The sequence below is a fragment of the Ovis aries genome, chromosome 4 (assembly GCF_016772045.2).
Source record: "Ovis aries strain OAR_USU_Benz2616 breed Rambouillet chromosome 4, ARS-UI_Ramb_v3.0, whole genome shotgun sequence".
NCBI classification, from domain to species: Eukaryota; Metazoa; Chordata; class Mammalia; order Artiodactyla; family Bovidae; genus Ovis; species Ovis aries.
The window spans coordinates 51,257,086-51,277,514 of NC_056057.1; the positions used below are offsets into that span (position 1 = coordinate 51,257,086).

At 40.1% G+C, this 20,429-nt stretch overlaps 1 protein-coding gene across 1 annotated transcript in view; it reads left to right on the forward strand.

Moving 5' to 3' along the window:
* EPDR1 (ependymin related 1) overlaps positions 1-20,165 on the forward strand; it is a 35,147-nt gene extending 14,982 nt beyond the window's left edge. The window contains exons 2-3 of the mRNA XM_027968603.3: positions 17,164-17,372; positions 18,462-20,165. Of these exons, the coding sequence (XP_027824404.1) occupies positions 17,164-17,372; positions 18,462-18,658 (406 nt within the window). The 3' untranslated portion in view covers positions 18,659-20,165. The remainder of the gene's footprint in view (positions 1-17,163; positions 17,373-18,461) is intronic.
* The last annotated feature ends 264 nt before the right edge of the window (positions 20,166-20,429 follow it).

The window sequence follows — 20,429 nt, forward strand, 5'->3', positions numbered from 1 at the left end:
CAGGACCATCTGCACTGATGCCAAAGCTGCTAAAACATTGCCCCCAAGTCCCTTAATGGGACACCTCTTATATTCTTTGGAATCATAAGGCCTGCTGCCTAGAGTGTCTCACTGAGAAGCCAGTGACCCAGGATCCAAGTTGGAAAAGGCAGACATTCCTCTGAGGAAGATGCCTGACCAGCATGGAGCTATCTGAGTTGGCTGAAGTCAAGTGGAAACAGTATCTGCTTCAGAATCTCCAGGACCACTCTTGGCAGAGAGGCCCTGGTGGAAGTGGGGAGGCAGAGGCAGTAAAGGCAGAGCAAGCCCAGGGGGATAGAAACTCTCATTTCAGGAGAAACAGGTAGTGGATCAGTGGAAATTCTACAGCCTATGTTCTTGGGAGCAAAGGATGCTGGGGAGAGAATTCACCTCACATTTAATACCCATTGAGACGCCATGTTATATGCTGTGTTCTGGCGTGGTTTACGTGTTTCCTCTGGATATGGGAGTCCTCCCTTTCAGTCGAGTTCTTTGTGACAGATTCTAATTTGGACAGTGATTTCCCCTGCAGCCAGTGTTGGTTATTGTCCGGTTTACCCCTGAGACCCCAGAGGAGCCACCCTCCTGAAGGCTTGGTCCTCTTTGGGATCTGCTTTTCTGGTGCCAGAACAGAGTTTCTTTTGTAAAAGTCAAGTATTTATTTAGGTCCCACTTGGTATGTGGAAAAGAATTTGAAATGTTTGGATGGCTTCTCGTCTTTCCTTTTTTCACCACACTGAGTCAAGCCTCTAAAAGGTCAACTTCTTCACTTGTTAAAACACAGAGGAATTTTTATAGTGTGTGTTTGTATAAACTGCTAAGTAGCTTTCCCACAATGTCTGTTGAATGAGAAACATGAATTATTTTACTACTTTTATTATTCACTGCAGTTTCTTTTATATTTATATTCACATTCACCTGACTCCTAGATCTGATTCATGTTTTGGTCAGCTAGACAATATATTCAATTAATTTTTTTCAGATACAGTATTGCTGTGGTGGTGTAATTTCAGAGATTTTGAATGTTGGAGAATATCTTATTGTTTTCTCACATAATGATAATTTGGGGGTGCATATAATTCATAAGGTAATAATAGTATTTTTGCTTAAGTTTTTTATGGCATTTAGAATTCTAGAAGAGAAGTTTGATACCAAAGTAATTTTGGTTTAGTTTAAAAAATTTTTTTCTGCCCAAGTCTTTGTACACTGTATTTTGTTAACCTTGAACTTTTTTAAATTAAAAAATTTTATTGAAGTATAGTTGATTTACAATGGTTTAGGTATATAGAAAAGAGGTTCAGTTATATATATATATATATAAAATATATAAATATATATATTCTTTTTCAGATTATTTTCCATTATAAGTTATTATAACACACTGAATATAGTTCCTTATGCTATATAATAGGTCCTTGGTGTTTGTCTGTTTTATAGATAGTGGGTGTATATGTTAATCTTTGAACTTTATTAACATCTCTTGGTTAATGTGCAGTTCTAGGGAAATTTCTGGAGGCTTGATATTTTGTCTTCTCTATTTGTTCCTTGTAGAATATCTCTCTACTAAGCATGTACTGATTCTCTTTTATACCTGCCCTCCCCCCACATTTTTTATCTTTTCATTAGCCTTTCATCACTTTTTATGTTTTTTTCACTTGAGTTCTGGAATAGCACCTTTTAACTCACTGCTTCTGCTTTTTGTTCTTGTTGGTTCCCATTGCCAGCCTGCTTCATACTACTTTCACTGCACTTTTCTATCTTGATAATCATGTTTTTCATTGGAAAGCTATTCTTGTGGTCATACATTATTCCTTTTTTTCTTAAATGCAAAACCCCAAATCCTAGTGAAACTGAAAAATAAGATTTGTATTTTTGTTTTGTTAACTGTTAGCTGGAAGGCTGTGTGCATGTGTGTTTTTATTTCAACACAGTGTCTGCTGTGTTAAGTTGCTTCAGTCGTGTTCAACTCTTTGCGACCCCATGGACTGTAGCCTGCCAGGCTCCTCTGTCCATGGGATTCTCCAGGCAAGAGTACTGGAGTGGGTTGCCTTGCCCTCCTCCAGGGGATCTTCCCAACCCAGACATTGAATTTGTTTCTCTTATTTCTCCTGCATTGGCAGGCAGGTTCTTACCACTAGCGCCACTTGGAAACTATTATTTTCGGCTGAAAAGCAGAGTGCTGACTATATGACCCTGACTATGCTTGTATCCTCCCAACCTCCTTAATACCCCTGATATGAAGTTTTTGAAATCACCATGTACCATGGCAACACGGGTATCTCAGTGCTAATGAGGCGTTTTCTTTTAGTGGTGGTAGGAAAAAAACCCTCCTTGAATTATTGCCTCATGAGAAACTTTTTTATTATTATCTTTCATCAGATGAAAGAATATATGCCTACACATTGCCAATATTCATCCAGATGCATTTTTTTTGGGGAAAAAATATCTTTAGTTTCTTGAGCATCCTTTTCTTCTTTTGAACTAGAATCCAAGTAGTGGAGGCCCATCACCTTACAGCTTCTTAAATTGCACACATAATTATTCTTTGACTTGACTTTTCCTAGGCCTGCATTCTCAAGTAATTGAATTTTCCTTTTGTTATATGCGGTTGGCATCAGCCTGCATGATGAGTTGGTGTCTAACACGACAATTTTGAAATAGTGTTTTTCTTTTATGTCTCATGATTACTGTAGGGTGTAACTCGATCTTGGTATAAGCCAGCATGTCAAGTGGCCGCAGCTCAGTTCTTCCTGCTGAGAGTCAGAGAGCCGGCATGCATTACTAATCTATTGTACTGCATATTAAACAAATCCAAAATTTGTCCAATTTCTTCCATAAAAGCCAAAGTACTTTTGTAATCACAATATAATATTTGTCCACTCCCTTTTCTGTAATTTAGTATATCTTGGATGGCCAAGTACTTCTATGTGAATGGGAAAAATTGTTCCTTTCCCCTGTGGAAGGAGGCGAAGAGTGTGTGAATTGGAGTGAGCTGATTGGAGATCACATCTTGGGTTTGATCATGGCATCATTATTTACTACTAAATTATGCTCCGAGCCTCATATTTTCTCATCCTTTTTTTTTAAATGAAAAAAGCTAATAATGTCAGCCAGCTGAATTTGCCAGTTTTTAACTTCTGCCCTATACTATTTTTTTTTTTTTCTGACTACCTCAACTCAAGACAGAAAAACAGTTGCCTTTTGGCTGTGAAGACAGTAGCTTTTGGGTTCATTTATGCCTAGGCCAGGCTCTGGTATTTCGAGTCCTAGGATTAACCAAATCCTTGGATGCTGCTCATTCTGGAAGGGAAGGCTCTCATAGACTTCTTGTTATAAGGTATCCAATAGGTAATATCTATGAAGTATTTGTTTTTACTTATTTCTCCTTTTGGCTGCAATTTAAGCTGTCATTGGCTTAAATTGAAAGGATGTTTGTTGTTTACGTCAGAATTCTGGTGATATATGTTTGTAGGTTTGACTCAGCAGTTTCATCAGGGGTCCTGGTCTTCTCCATCCATCCACTCTGCCGCTCTAAGTATGCTGACTCATAGTTGCAAGAGGGTATGCTGATATGTTGCCTCATGGCTTCAGGATGGCTGCCTTTACTCCAAGCCTTATGTTCTTACTCAACTCTGTTTAAAGAAAATGAAGGAAGTGGAATAGAGATTCTCCTCTTCTTTTTTTTTTTTGAGAGCAAAGAAATTTCCAAAGGATTCCCTTTCCCCATAGACTTATTTTTAGGTCTTCAAGACCAGAACTGATAATACTCCTAGCTTCAAAGAAAACTAAGAAAATGAGTATATGAGTATACTTTCTCAGTCTCTATATTGAGAGGCAGGTCAGGAAGAATGGGTGAGAATGCCTGCTATGTCTTCCACAAAAGGCCTCATTATGCCTCAGAAGTGTTGTCTCCTTCATCTCTCCGTTTCATCTAAATGAATTAACCTTTTGCTACATAGTAGATCACATCTTAATGTGTACATGTTAAATGAACAGTTTACTTTTAAACATTAACTGATTATGGCAAATACAACTATAATCAGACTTTCCTGCAAAGCTATAAATCCTTGCATTTATGCAATAATTTCACATTATCTAAAATTGTCTACATAATAATGCTGTGAGATTTAAAATTTTAGTCTCACGTGTACCCCAATGTTCATCGCAGCACTGTTTATAATAGTCAGGACATGGAAGCAACCTAGATGTCCATCAGCAGATGAATGGATAAGATAGCTGTGGTACATATACACAATGGAGTATTACTCAGCCATTACAAAGAATACATTTGAATCATTTCTAATGAGGTGGATGAAACTGGAGCCTATTAAACAGAGTGAAGTAAACCAGAAAGAAAAACACCAATACAGTATACTAACGCATATATATGGAATTTAGAAAGATGGTAACGATAACCCTGTATGTGAGACAGCAAAAGAGACACAGATGTATAGAACAGTCTCTTGGACTCTGTGGGAGAGGGCGAGGGTGGGATGATTTGGGAGAATGGCATTGAAACATGTATAATATTATACATGAAATGAATCGCCAGTCCAGGTTCGATGCATGATACTGGATGCTTGGGGCTGGTGCACTGAGACGACCCAGAGGGATGGTATGGGGAGGGAGGAGGGAGCGGGATTCAGGATGGGGAACACGTTGTATACCTGTGGCAGATTCATGTTGATGTATGGCAAAATCAATACAATATTGTAAAGTAATTAACCTCCAATTAAAATAAATAAATTTATGTTTTTAAAAATAAAATTTTAGTCTCTCTTTACATATGGAAAATATAGTTTAAAATTATGATGATATAGTTCACCATTGGTAGATTGGGATCCTTAATTCCTTGGCCAAAGTATCTTTACAGTGCTTTTAACACTGTAATGTCTGTAAACATTATCCTGAGGTAGGAAAATTAGACAGAAAGGTTTTCTCCCATTTTTTCATAGTAGCATACACTTTAATACCTTTTCTAATGGGAGGAAATTAATGACACTCTGCTGCTGCTGCTGCTAAGTCGCTTCAGTCGTGTCCGACTCTGTGCGACCCCATAGACGGCAGCCCATGATACTCTACATCCAGTTAAAAATTCCACTGTTCCGTTTTTGGGAAATAGTAGTACTTATATCAGAGAAGGCAATGACACCCCACTCCAGTACTCTTGCCTGGAAAATCCCAGGGATGGAGGAGCCTGGTAGGCTGCAGTCCATGGGGTCGCTAAGAGTCAGACACAACTGAGCGACTTCCCTTTCACTTTTCACTTTCATGCATTGGAGAAGGAAATGGCAACCTACTCCAGTGTTCTTGCCTGGAGAATCCCAGGGATAGGGGAGCCTAGTGGGCTTCCATCTATGGGGTCGCACAGAGCTGAACATGACTGAAGCAACTTAGCAGCAGCAGCAGCAGCAGCAGCAGCAGCAGCAGCAGCAGCAGCAATACCTCATATAATGTAAAATGGGAATTTCCTTTTGATCCAACAACCCCAGTTCTTAAATAGGAATATAAAAACAGAAAGCAAGAGGGCTTATCTCCAATTTGTATTTAGTATTGTTAATATTAAACTGTGAAAGTAATCTCAGTGGTCATGAGTAGGGAACTACTGAAGCAAATTATGGTGTGTATGTATATATACATACATACAAGAGAAATATGCATCTAATAAGTATTGTAAAGCATTGTCATGTAGGAAAATTGATGGAATCATTTATTACAAATTCCTAAATAGTAGACTGAACACAATAGCACGTGAAAAAAAGAATACATTATGATTGAGGTTTATTCCAGGAATGTATGGATGGATGATCCAGTTTTAAGGAATCTATAAACATCTGTGAAAGGTGGATGATAAAGCTCAATTAACAATCTTGATACAAAACATTCAATAAGAACAAACTGATGCTTCCTTAATATGATGAAATCTGTATCATTCTTAATATGCTTAATGTTGAAACCATAGCCCCTTTTCCACTAAACTCAGGAAGAAAACAAGAATGTCCATTAGCTCCATTTTATTTAATACTGTGTTAGATTCATTGGCCAGTATAATCAGAGATAGAATATTTAGAGACATGAGAATTAGAAAACAAGAGATAAAAATGATCTCTGCTAATGATATGGACCTGAACCGTGAACCTTGAATTTCCAGATGTTCAAGCTGGTTTTAGAAAAGGCAGAGGAAGCAGAGATCAAATTGCCAACATGGGCTGGATCATCGAAAAAGCAAGAGAGTTCCAGAAAAACATCTATGCCAAAGCCTTTGACTGTGTGGATCACAATAACTGTGGAAAATTCTGAAAGAGATGGGAATACCAGACGACCTGACCTGCCTCTTGAGAAACCTATATGAAGGTCAGGAAGCAACAGTTAGAACTGGACATGGAACAACAGCCTGGTTCCAAATAGGAAAAGCAGTATGTCAGGGCTGTATATTGTCACCCTGCTTATTTAACTTCTATGCAGAGTACATCATGAGAAACGCTGGGCTGGAAGAAGCACAAGCTGGAATCAAGATTGCTGGGAGAAATATCAATAACCTCAGATATGCAGATGACACTACCCTTTTGGAAGAAAGTGAAGAGGAACTAAAAAGCCTCTTGATGAAAGTAAAAGAAGAGAGTAAAAAAGTTGGCTTCAAGCTCAACATTCAGAATACTAAGATCATGGTATCTGGTCTCATCACTTCATGGCAAGTAGACGGGGAAACAGTGGAAACAGTGTCAGACTTTATCTTTTTGGGCTCCAAAATCACTGCAGATGATGATTGCAGCCATGGAATTAAAAGACGCTTACTCCTTGGAAGGAAAGTTATGACCAACCTAGAGAGCATATTCAAAAGCAGAGACATTACTTTGCCAACAAAGGTCCATCTAGTCAAGACTATGGTTTTTTCCAGTGGTCATGTATGGATGTGAGAGTTGGACTGTGAAGAAAGCTGAGTGCCGAAGAATTGATGCTTTTGAACTGTGGTGTTGGAGAAGACTCTTGAGGGTCCCTTGGACTGCAAGGAGATCCAACCAGTCCATTCTAAAGGAGATCAGTCCTGGGTGTTCATTGGAAGGACTGATGCTGAAGCTGAAACTCCAATCCTTTGGCCACCTCATGTGAAGAGTTGACTCATTGGAAAAGACCCTGATGCTGGGAGGGATTGGGGGAAGGAGGAGAAGGGGACAACAGAGGATGAGATGGCTGGATGGCATTACCAACTCGATGGACATGAGTTTGGGTAAACTCTGAGAGTTGGTGATGGACAGGGAGGCCTGGCATGCTGCGATTTATGGGGTCACAAAGAGTCGGACATGACTGAGCGACTGAACTGACTGACTGATTGAATGATGTGGATGTAGTATACTGGAAAACACAAAAGGCCTAAAGAATAAAACTAATTCAAACAGTAAGATAATTCAGTAAGGTAACTGTATATACAATTAGCCTGAAAATCAATAGCCTTGATATATACAAACAATAATCTAGAAATAGCAAATAACAATGGAAGGTCTCATTTAAAACAGCAACATCAAAAACAACAAAAGACTAACTACTTATGAATAATCTAAAGAAAATGTTAAAAATCTGAGAAAGAAAAATTTCAAATACTGCTGATATATACAAAATGACAGAACAAGATTTGAAAAAATGTAAAGACATGCAAGGATGAAAGTACAGAAATGGTAAGGACTTAACAGAAGCAGAAGAGATTAAGGGGAGGTGGCAAGAATACATAGAACTATGAAAGAAAGGTCTTAATGACCCAGATAACCATGATGGTGTGGTCACTCACTTAGAGCTGGACATCCTGGAGTGTTAAGTCAAGTGGGCTTTAGGAAGCATTACTAAGCTAGTGGCAGTTACGGAATTCCAGCTGAGCTATTTCAAATCCTAAAAGATGATGCTGTTAAAGTGCTGCACTCAATATGCCAGCAAATTTGGAAAATCAGCAGTGGTCACAAGACTGGAAAATGTCAATTTTCATTCCAATCCCAAAGAAAGGCAATGCCAAAGCATGTTCAAACTACTATACAACTGCACTCATTTCACATGCTAGCAAGGTTATGCTCAGAAACCTTCAAGCTAGGTTTCAGCAGTACGAGAACTGAGAACTTCCAGGTGTACAAGCTGAGTTTTGAAGAGGCAGAGGAACCAGAGATCAAATTGCCAACATTTATTGGATCATGGAGAAAGAAAGTGAAAGTGAACATCGCTCAGTCGTGTCTGGCTCTTTGTGACCCCATAGACTATATAGTCCATGGAATTCTCCAGGCCAGAATACTGGAGTGGCTAGCCTTTCCCTTCTCCTGTGGATCCTCCCAACCCAGGGATCGAACCCAGGTCTCCAGCATTGCAGGTGGATTCTTTACTAGCTGAGCCACAAGGGAAGCCCAAGAATACTGGAGTGGGGAGCCTATCCCTTCTCTAGCAGATGTTCCCAGCCCAGGAGAACCAGGGCCTCCTGCATTGAAGGTGGATTCTTTACCAATTGAGCTACAAGTTCCAGAAAAACATCTACTTCTGCTTTATTGACTATACTAAAGTCTTTGACTATGTGGATCACAACAAACTGGAAACATTCTTAAAGAGATGAAAGTACCAGAGCACTTTACCTGTCTCCTGAGAAATCTGTATGTGGGTCATGAAGTAACAGTTAGAACCGGACATGGAACAACTCACTGGGGAAGGGAGTATGGCAAGGTTGTATACTGTCACCCTGTTTAACTCCTATGCAGAGTATATCACGTGAAATGCCAGACTGGATGAAGCACAAGCTGGAATCAAAATTGCCAGGAGAAATATCAACAATCTCAGATATGTAGATGATACCACTCTAATGGGAGAAAGTGAAGAGGAATTAAAGGGTCTCTGATGAGGGTGAAAGAGGAGAGCGAAAAATCTGATTTGAAACTCAACATTCAAAAAACTAAGATCATGGCATCCAGTCCCATCACTTCATGGCAAATAGAAGGGAAAAAAGTGGAAACAGTGACAGATTTTATTTTCTTGGCCTCCAAAATCACTGTGGACAGTGACTGTAGTCATGTAATTAAAAGACGCTTGCTCCTTGGAAGGAAAACTGTGACAAACCTATTAGCATATTAAAAAGCAGAGACATCACTTTGATGCCAAAGGTCTGTATAGTTAAAGCTATGGTTTTTCCAGTAGTCATGTATGGATGTGAGAGTTGGACTGTGAAGAAGGCTGAGTGCTGAAGATTTTGCGAATTGTGGTGCTAGTGAAGACTCTTGGACTGCAAAGAGATCAAACCAGTCAATCTTAAAAGAAACCAACCCTGCATATTCATTGGAAGGACTGTTACTGAAGCTGAAGCTCCAATACTTAGGCCACCTGATGTGAATAGCAGACTCATTGGAAAAGACTCTGATGCTGGGAAAGATCGAAGGCAAGAAGAGAAGAGGGTGGCAGATGATTAGATGGTTAGATAGCATCACTGACTCAATGGACATGAATTTGAACAAACTGGGAGATTGTGGAAGACAGAGGAGCCTGGGTGTGCTGCAGTCCATGGGGCTGCAGAGTCAGACACAACTTAGCAACTGAACAACAACAAGGACTTTTTTTTTTTTTTTTTTGCAGGGAAATAGAATAACAATATCATACAGGTATCCAATCTTCCTTGGAGTAGGAAATGGCAACCCACTCCAGTATTCTTCCTGGAAAATTCCATGGACAGAGGAGCCTGGTGGGCTACAGTCCATGGGGTTGCAAAGAGTTGGACACAATTGAGCACATCCAATCTTCCTACATTAGTATAGAAAGTTAACTGAGTCCTCCCAAATGCCAAAAAGGTGGGTTTTTCTGGAGCCAAATAAGTTAATTCTAAATTTCATATCACAAAACTTAAAAAGCAAGTATTTAGGAAAGCCCTGGAAAAGGAGGACACTATGGGAGGTCTAGTAAATTCTATGAGATTATGAAATGGCACTCTAGTAAGTCTCTGTAATTAAAGCAGTGTGACACAGGTGCATGAATAGATAGACAACCCAGTGGAATAGAGTGCTGGGGTAGACCAGTGTACATCTAGAACTGGTGTATAAGGAGGGCAGCATCTCAAGTCACTGCGGCAAAGATGGACTTTTAAATCAATAGAGTTAGAACAATTGGGAAAAGATAACATTGTACCCATATCTCACATCATACACAAAAATAAATACCAAATGAATTAAAGATCTAAATGTTAACAAAAGAAAACCATACAGGGATAAGAGAAATCATCGGTGAATTCTTTTATAACCTGGGAGAAGGGAAAGGTTTTCTAAATCTGACAAAATCTGAAAAAAGTAAAAGGAATCTGACTTCAAAAATATGTAGGAAAAAATGTAAATAATGTGAACAGACAAATGGTAGAGAAAAAATATCTGCAACTAAGACACAAAAGGCTAAGTCACTAGCTACAGAAAACTGAGAAAGTCATATGGTCCTTAAATGTATGAAAAGATATTTCAACCGAATATAATGAATGAAGACAAATTAAAACTACACTATTTTAAATTCAACAATTTGTCCTTGATAGTGGGCTTCCCTGATAGCTCAGTGGTAAAGAATCTGCCTACCAATGTGGGAGATGGAAGAGGCAAGGATTCGATCCCTCGGTCGGGAAGATCCCCTGCAGGAGGAAATGGCAACTCACTCCAGTATTCTTGCCTGGAGAATCCCATGGAGAGAGGAGCCTGATGGGCTATACAGTCCATGGGGTTGCTGAGAATTGGACACGACTGAGCAACTGAGCACTGTTCTATTCAATGTGGAAGGGAAGTGACTGGGAGGGGCCAGAGAAGACGTCAGAGGTGCCACAACTGGATATGGATGGGGGTCCCAGTTCTTCAGTTTGTAAACTTTATCATGCTCCACACTTTAGCTTTATGCAGGCTAGTGTATGCTCATTATGCTAACCCCAAAAGGAAAATGTGTTGTTTGTTTTAAAAATCCTGACATTTCTTACTTATCACATTGGCACACATCCAAGTTTGACAGCATGATCTGTTGGCAAGACTACAAAGGAAACAGGTGCTCTCATTTATTACTGATAGAAGTGTAAAATTGTACAACTCTGTAAAAAGAAATTTGATAATATTTAACAAAATACTGTTGTCCTTGTAGCTTCATATCAGTGATTTATTCAAAACGTATACCTCCAAAATGGCACAAGATTATTCACTATGCTGTTTGGGGCAATATAATAAGAATGGAAACAAGCCAGTGCTCACCAATAGAAGACTGACTAAATAACAATAAACTATTGATATGACCATAAAAAAGAATAATGATAACCTCAGCGTATTAATAGAGACTGGAAAAAGCAAGGTGCCAAAAGTGTATGTAGTATTCTACCTTTTTCATAAAGAAGAGAGAGCAGTAAGAGTACATACATGTGTTTGCTTATATTTTTGAAAGGAAATAAAGGAAAATAACAGGCAAGCCAATGAAAAGTGCTGTTTATCAGGAGATCAAGGGATGGGGCAGGGGTTGAGATGGGAGACTTCTCTGAATGTGGTTTTTTGTATTTTTCTGAGTTCTGGAACATGACAATTTTTACGTATTTAAATAATAAAATTAAATCAAAGAGGAAAAGTGTGAAGTCCTTGAACAGACAACAAACAAATGAGCCTAATGACATATCAACCTGGAAATGTACCCACTCAGGGAATAGGCTTAATCCAAGTGAATATTTACCACAGTATTGAGTTGTATTCTAAGCATGAAAAGAATTACAATGAAATTTTAAACTTCACTGGGCAGTTTTGTTCTTTGATAACACTTTTGAAAGTATTTCAAAGCTATTGTAGGATTAAACAAATAAATTTGCTATGTTTCTAGATTATTTCAAGAGAAAATATATACAAACATAAAAAAATGATAGAGAAGAATCTATAACATTAAATCTAGATGGGAAATATCTGTATGAACTCATGATTTTTTAAAAAAATGTACAAGGCTCCAACCACTAAAATATTCTCAAAACAAAGACATCCCAATGACAATGAGCACATCTAGGGCCCTGATGTTAGTTTCCAAGTTATTTCCCAGTTAGATTCAGGGATCTTTAGAGAAATGACTGATTTTAGATTTGGTGCAAGAAAAGTCTAAGATGAGTCTGGGACACTTGTGTCACAGAAGGCCATGAGTCACTCAAAGACTAATGGAGTCATGTTGTAAGTCACAAATATCAGGTTGAAGGAGCTCCTCCTGACAAAATTGGGATAATTTGAGCATCAAATGGAATAGTGAGTTTAATCATTTGTTGTATGTTAAATAAAAACCCAAGAGTGCAAAGTGATACTAGATCTATGGATAGATGCTGTTTGCTACACCACTGGTAACATTGTATCAACCACCAGTGAATTAATTGATTCAGGAAATGGTTTTACCCAAAATGATTGGGTGACAGATATTTTCAGCATCACAAGGTATTACCCACCAATTACTTGGCAGTTGGGGCTTCCCAGGATGCTCAGTAGTAATGAATCTGCCTACTAATGTAGGAGACACAAAAGACACGGGTTATATCCCTGGGTTGGGAAGATACCCTGGAGGAGGAAATAGCAACACACTTCAGTATTCTTGCCTGGAATTCTCCTCTATAGACAGAGGAGCCAGGCAGGCTATAGTCCATGGGGGTCACAAAGAGACAGACACAACTTAGCAACTGAGCACATAGGCACTTGGCAGTCGCAAAAAGAAATGCCTTTATGATGGAGACATTTGGAGTAATCACATGACTTGGTGATCAAAGTTGGTAGCATTCATAGTGGAATGGGACATCACCTGTCTTCTGATGTGATGGGGCATGAAGTACAGAGTCTTATTTGTAAGGATATTTGGAAAATAGAGCAAATACAATGAAATGTAAAAATTGTTGAATTCAAAATGGCAGATATAAGGGTGATCATTGTACTAGTTCTTCAATTCCTGCATTTTAAAAATATTTCATAGTAAATCAGGGAAAATGATTTGACATCTGGATTTTTTGGAAATACTTGGAAGAATGTTTTGTTGTTGTTTAGTTGCTAAGTCGTGTCCAACACTTTTGTGACACCATGGACTATATATAGCCCACCAGACTCCTCTGTCCCTGGGATTTCCCTGGCAAGAATACTGGAGTGGGTTGCCATTTCCTTCTTCAGGGGATTTTCCCGACCCAGGGATGGAACCCATGTCTCCTGCATTGGCAGGCAGATTCTTTACCACTGAGACTCCAGGGAAGCCCACTACTAAGGACAAACTGTTGAACTTAAAATACAGGTTAGAAAAAAATGTGTATAATTATTTTTGTAAAATGTGGTTCATACACTAAAAATTAATGTAATTGCATACTTTTGTTCATAGCAGCACTATTTACAATGCCAAAAGATGGAAACAACCCAAGTGTTCATCCTCTAGTGAATTAATAAAAAATATGTGATCTATACATTCAGGGGAATATTAGGCTTATAAAGCAAGGAAATTCTGACTCATGCTACTCATGAATCTTGAGGACATTGTGCGAAATGAAATAGCCCAGTCACAAAAAGGTATGATTCCACTTGTGTGAGGTACTCAGAGTAGTCAAGTTCATAGGGACAGAAAATAGAATGGTGCTTGCCAGGAGCTGGGGAAGGAAGAAAAGTGAAGTTGTTTAATGGGTATGGCATTCCAGTTTTGCAAGATGAAAGAGTTATGGAGATTGGTTGCTCAACAATGTGAAAGTACTTAACACCATTGAACTGTACACTTACAAATGGTTAAGGTGTTAGATTTTGTGTTATGTGTATGTTACAATTAAAATTAAAATTGAGAAATCAGAAGATTTCTGACATGCACAGAGTTGTTCTTCTGTAAATTAGAGTTTCAGTTTTTAGGAAAATGGATTTTTCAGGAAACAATAGAAATTGTCCATGCAGCCTGAGAATTTTATCAGAAGCCACAAAAATCCTTTGTCCCACAAGGTGGGAGGCAAAATGGTGCACTGGGCACTCCTCTGCAATCGGGTTGCTGTGGAAAGCTTGGCCTGCCGACCCCTTGGCTGGGCCTGGAGAGCCTGAGATCCTGGCGTCAGGGCCCTCCTGGGAACAGTGCTTTGCTTGGTGTCTGGCCAGCAAGGAGGCTGAGTTTACAGGCTGTTTTTGACCCAGGGCTGGCCTGCCTGCCTTGTCCTTCACACCCATTCTAGCCCCCCACCTTGCTTGACTATAACCCAGGGGTGTGGTTTGTGACTCCTGTCCTCACAACTTCCTTCTCTTCAGAGCCAGGCTTTGATCTCACCTCCCAGGATCCAGTTTCTGTTGAAGTCTGTTACTCTTTCAGATCCACGGGTTATTACCCACACAGCATCCCAGACAGATGATTCATTTCAACCCTGGCTGATCTCTGCATTGTGACCTTCTGGCTTAATTGGGCTCCAGGCCCCTTTATCCTGGTTGTGATAGAGAACCCACATCTTGACTGTGAAAATGTTCATATAAACATACAAGCCATGAACGTCTCCTTTTCCAAAACTTTGAATGGGGCAGTGTTAATGTTAATATCCATATGGAATTTTGAAAAGATGATTATACAGTTCTATTTTGCTTCCCATTCAATTAATACTTTCTGTTTTACTTAAGGCACTGTCAACATAATGTCAGTATCAGACTTTGCCCTCTTTTTTTTTTTCAAATTTAATATTTTGAAAACTTAGAAAAGTACAGAAAACATCATAACAAACACCTGTGTTCAGACCACCCAGAATTAACAAATGTTAACCTTTTGCAGTGATTGTTTCAAGTCTAGAATTCTCATTTTTAAATTAAATTTTACTTCTGTGTATGGACAAATCTAGCCTCGGGCAAACAGTGAATGGCAAAGTTGCTTTTCTGCTGCCCTCCTCCCTTGCCCCACAGGTTACTGACAGGCGTCCATCCATGCCCTTGGCTCTGCTGTGGTCTGTGTGGTGCCTCTCCCAGAACAGCTGTGCTGGCAGCTGTTCCCGGGGCTCTTGATGGAACAGTGGAATCCTCAACTGTATTAGAAATGAGTCCTGGTTATGAGTCACACAAAAAGTTCCAAGCAGAAAAAGGGAAGTTATTAGAACAAAGGAAACATCATAATTCTGCAGGTGGATCTGTAGGCACTGGGCCTCAGAGAGGAAATACATTCAGAAAATGAATAGCTGTTGGAATCCCAGCTTGCTGCTGCTTCTCTGTTCCTTCGATACTTTTAGTTCACTGATTGCAAATTAGCCTCCCATGACTTCTGAGTTTCCCTATGACACGACCAGCCATGAGAAATGACAGACTAGTAGACATTTGGTATCAATTCCACCCGTCTGAATGAGAGACAATCTGGTTGTTTCCCCCACCTCCCCACCCCTCCCCAGGTCAGATGTCCCGCTGTGCTCTATGAAGCTCTGTGGAGGGTGGCCAGCTCACATACATAAACATGGCTGCCAGACTTCCACTTTGGTGCTCATGTGGATTCTCAGGCTGAGTTTCAAGAAGGAAGCTCCTTTTTCCTGCACCTGGCTGCATATCTTTCAGTTGCATACAACTAGAGTATCAGCCAAAGCTAGGAATTACTGTCTAGCCTAAACGCCTTAAACTTGGGGAAGCACAATAAGATGAAGCTGATGGTGAGGAGAAGGAGGATGGAGACAACCACTCCTTGGGGCATACAGTATAGGTGCTGCTCTCACTGAAAGGGTCATGGAGCAGGATTTGTGTATGAACAAGGAATCCCCTATGATGACTGGACTGTGCTCTAAAGTTGATGCTAATATTTCTGTATTCCTTCCATGAATGTTTAAACTCTGATGTGCCACAGTCCAATTCCAAACTTCTTCAAAGGACTTATAGTTTGATGTGAACCCTGCTTCTATATGAGAGATTTGCTCCGGTTTTGAGCAATAGCGCATAAAATGAACACTTCGTTTTCTTCCTCCAATCACTCCCACTTCTCAAAGTCTGTGTTTGGGTTTTACTCTCATAAGCCATGTCAAACACTTACTGGAATAAGCAGGGTCAATATTTCTAAATACATAAAATGAAGTTATATTCATATTTTTATGCTAGCTCATAGATAATGGAAGTATAATACTAATAATGGTACTATTTGACCATACAGAAAGTTATCATTTACAGTATTTTTTTGAAGAAAATAAATTTCAACCCCTGACTTGAGATGGAAAACAGGCATCCTCCAGGGGGCTGTGGGGTGGAGTGAGCCTTATGTACCACAGATGAACTGTTGACTATTGTTATTTGCTCATGGAAAGGTATTTCTCTGGGCTCTTCTGCCTTCAGATGTTTCGAATTTCACTTTTGAAGTCAGGGTTGCAACCTCACTCCACTGGGTCAGTAACAGTGCCCTGAGTTTTAGACTGGCAGTTGAATGCATGGAAACGCAGCAAGCTTCATCCAACATCAAGATGGCTTAGTTTTAAGAAACAAGGCTGATGACCACACAGCATGCAAGGTGATGGCAGGCAGTCTGTGAGCTCAAGCACAGCCTGGGAATACTTCTGGCTTGCTCTGCACAAAGTGTGTGCACTGGGCGTGAGGGAAGAGGCTGAGAGCATGCAGACAAACTCAATCCAGCGACACTGTTTGATTGGGGTCCCTCAGCTTTTGCCCTTGCCTGTTTCAGCTCATTCCCAGTGCAGCTGCACCTCACCAGAGCCCATTCCTATGATGACAGTTGAGAAAGTGAGGCACAGTTGCCTGGTACATCCTCAACTCTTGTCATCCTGTCTACAGCATATCCCTGTAGTCCCTGACTCATTGCTGCAAGGACTCAACTAAGGCCAAGAATCAAATCCTCCTGTGTCTCTAAGGCCAAAGTGTCACAAACCAGCTGCTAACCCAAGGTCTCACCTCCTTGTGTTTGTCTCCCAGGCAGAGGGTCTGTCATACAATAGATACTTGATAAGTTAATAGGTAATTGATAGGTAATTGTCTCAGGAATATTCAGTTTTGACCTCTGAGCTTTATTTTATATTCAAGTTGTTCTGGTGTCTAGTGTTTATAAATAAGTAAATAATTGCCTCACAAGCAAAACAATTTTTTTTCTATTTTAACAGTAATTTGTATCAAAGGCCTTTGACTTTTATGCTGATAAAAGATATGGTGATTGCAACATAAAATCCTGAATGTTCTCTCTTAATCTATCTTCCAGATTATTTGAATATATTTTGCTCTATAAGGATGGAGTGATGTTTCAGATCGAACAAGCCACCAAGCAGTGCTCCAAGATCACCCTGACAGAGCCCTGGGACCCTCTCGACATTCCTCAGAACTCCACCTTTGAGGACCAATACTCCATAGGGGGGCCCCAGGAGCAGATCACCGTCCAGGAATGGTCAGACAGAAAGTCAGCCAGATCATGTAAGGATTCAACAAAGTATTCAAGTATTGCACCTCAAGAGGGAGGAAGGGAAAAAACGTTTAAGCTCATTAAGAAAGGTAGTTGTTAAGGAAATTTAGAAGCTTAATCAGATTGTTTAACTCCATTGAAGTGCCCACGTGTACTCTATTAGCTGTGTAGTGCAGGGATCTCAGCATCGCATTTGAAACCCCTCAGCCTTCTAAGACCCCCCCGTAACTTTCTCCACTTTGACTGTTAAGGGATGCCCCCAAGGTCTGTGACATGTTTGTCTAAGTCCCATGTTAGAACTGGGCACCTCCTTTTCCTTCTCCCAAAACACTAACTAAAGTTGTAGTGACCATATCTACTGCTATTATGTGTCTTTTATACTGAGATGTGAAGCTCTTCTCTGCAATGCTGCTCACACACTCCCCCAAGAGTGTTTCATAAACACAGGTCTTTATTGCTGTGGAAAACAGTATGATGTGGCTCCCTCTGAAATTAAACATAGAATTATCATATGACCTAGTAATTCTACTTTTTGGCATATACCTCAAACAACTGAAAGCAAGGACTTATAGAGATATTTGTACATCCATATTCACAGCAGCACTATTCATAATAGCCAGAGGTAGAAACAACCCAAGTTTCCATCAGCAGACAAATGAGTAGACAAAGGTGGTGTATACATACAGTGGAATATTATTGAAACTTAAAAAGGAAGGACATTCTGATATACGCTACAACATGAATGAACCTTGAGGACCTGATGCTAAATGAAATAAACCCATCACTACAGGATAAATACTGTATAATTTCACTTATATGAGGTACGTAGACTAGTCAGACTTATAGAGACAGAAACTAGAATGGTGGTTGCCAGGGGCTGGGGGAGAGGGGAATGGGGAGTTAGTGGGCACAGAGTTTGAGCTGGGGGAGATAGAAAATCTCTGAAGATGGATGATGGCGATGGTTTCATAACAATGTGACTATTTAGTGCCACAGAACTGTACTTAAAAGTGGTTAAAATGCTACATTTTACCACATTAAAACATACTGTATTTTGCCTGTCTTCTTCATTAAAGACTCAATTTGCCTTCCTCTTATAGATGAAACTTGGATTGGTATATATACCGTCAAGGATTGTTATCCTGTCCAAGAAACCTTCACCAAAAATTACAGTGTGATATTGTCCACACGGTTTTTTGACATACAGCTGGGCATTAAAGACCCATCCGTGTTCACCCCGCCAAGCACGTGCCAGACAGCCCAACCAGAGAGGATGAGCGAAGAATGCTCCTGGTAAGCCTGCAAACACTGAAGGGACAGCATCGGACATCAGATACCAGTGGCTCCAGCTCTAGCCAGATTTGAGACTTGAGAAATGAGAGTCTTCGTTGGAGATAAATATCATAATTCTTTGATATGGTTTTTTTTTTTTTGTATGTATGGTTTTTGACTACTTGGGCTAGGTTTAAAAAAAGGAATGGAATGGAGAATATGCGGTAATATATGAAGAAATAGCAAACACAGGGACCTCAGGTATTTCCAGAGCCTGTCTGGACCCTGCGCTTTCTGTGTATGCAGGTGTATAGGTCGTGTGGTGGCATACACAGGATGAGGGAAGGGTCATCAGGGGTGAATGTGTTATTACTGACATTACTGGGACTTGCTGGGTTGCTGGCACATGGTGATAAAAACAGCAGATTGACTGTGGTCAGTGTTAGTATTAATTTTGAAGCTCTCTATACACACTGGACCCCTTATTGCCTGTGCCAGGGTAGGGATTGCTTCCACTGCTCCATCCCCCTAGCACCTCCTCCTTTTCCCCCACCCTGTGCTCCCTTGGTCTCTGACACAATGATCTCTGAAAATCCCTTCTGGCCTTAAGAGCTTTATGGCATGACCCAATGGATGTAAATACTTGGGGAGGAAATAAAAGGCTATAGTAAAAAGAAATAATTCCTCTAAAGATATATTTTTACATAGGAGGGTTTAGCAAATCTTAATGTCTATTTCTGGGTAAGCATGAGCCATGTATTCTTCTTTTTTTCTATGCAAGAGTATTGATATGTGTGCTGAATCAACTTGTCAAGAGACCTAAAGAGACAGGTGGGATTCAGGAGACTGTTGTTTCTGAAATTCAGGATGAGAAGTCTCTTGTACTGGAGCTCCGTTGATTCACTAGAAAGACTATGTTTCCTCTTACATCCCTGGGGCAGCATTTCATAACCTCTTTGTTGGTCTGACTTCTGCTCATCCTTCCCAGGTCAGCTCATGCATGGCCTTCAGAAGCTGCTCCCAAGCCTGGACTGGGTGCACCTCGTAGCTTGAACATGTTATTCTGATAATGCTTACTAGGCTGTGTCAAAATTTCCTTCTTCCTGGACACTCTGACTCATTAGCCTGACTAAGTGCCATGAGTATGGTTACCATGTTCTGTTTACTTTTATATGCCTAGCACTAAGTGCCTGGCACATGGTCAGTGCCCTGAAGTTTGTAGAATGGAGAATGCTAACCTTTCTGGTCCTAATTTCCTCATTTGCTAAATGGGATTGGGTTTGATGATCTTTAGGGAGACATCTAGTAATAAAATGTATCATCCTAGATTCTTTCTAACATTGTGTTTTATCTGGCCATCTATCTATCCATCATCTATTGCTAGGAGAAATGTGTGACACCTATGTTATGCTGAAAACAATCTGTATTACTCACAGTTTATCTATACTGTTTCAATAAACTAATGTAATTGCACTTCTCAGTGTTCTTTGATATGTTTGTTTTTGTAATAAATATGTATTCAGTTCAGTTCACTCAGTCGTGTCTGACTCTTTGCGACCCCATGGACTGCAGCACAGAAGGCTTCCCTGTCCAGCACCAACTCCCGAAGTTTACTCAAACTCATGTCCATTTAGCTGGTGATGCCACCCAACTACCTCATCCTTTGTCGTCCCCTTCTCCTCCCACCTTCAATCTTTCCCAGAATTCAGTTCAGTTCAGTTCAGTTCAGTCGCTCAATTGTGTCCGACTCTTTGCGACCCCATGAATCGCAGCACGCCAGGCCTCCCTGTCCATCA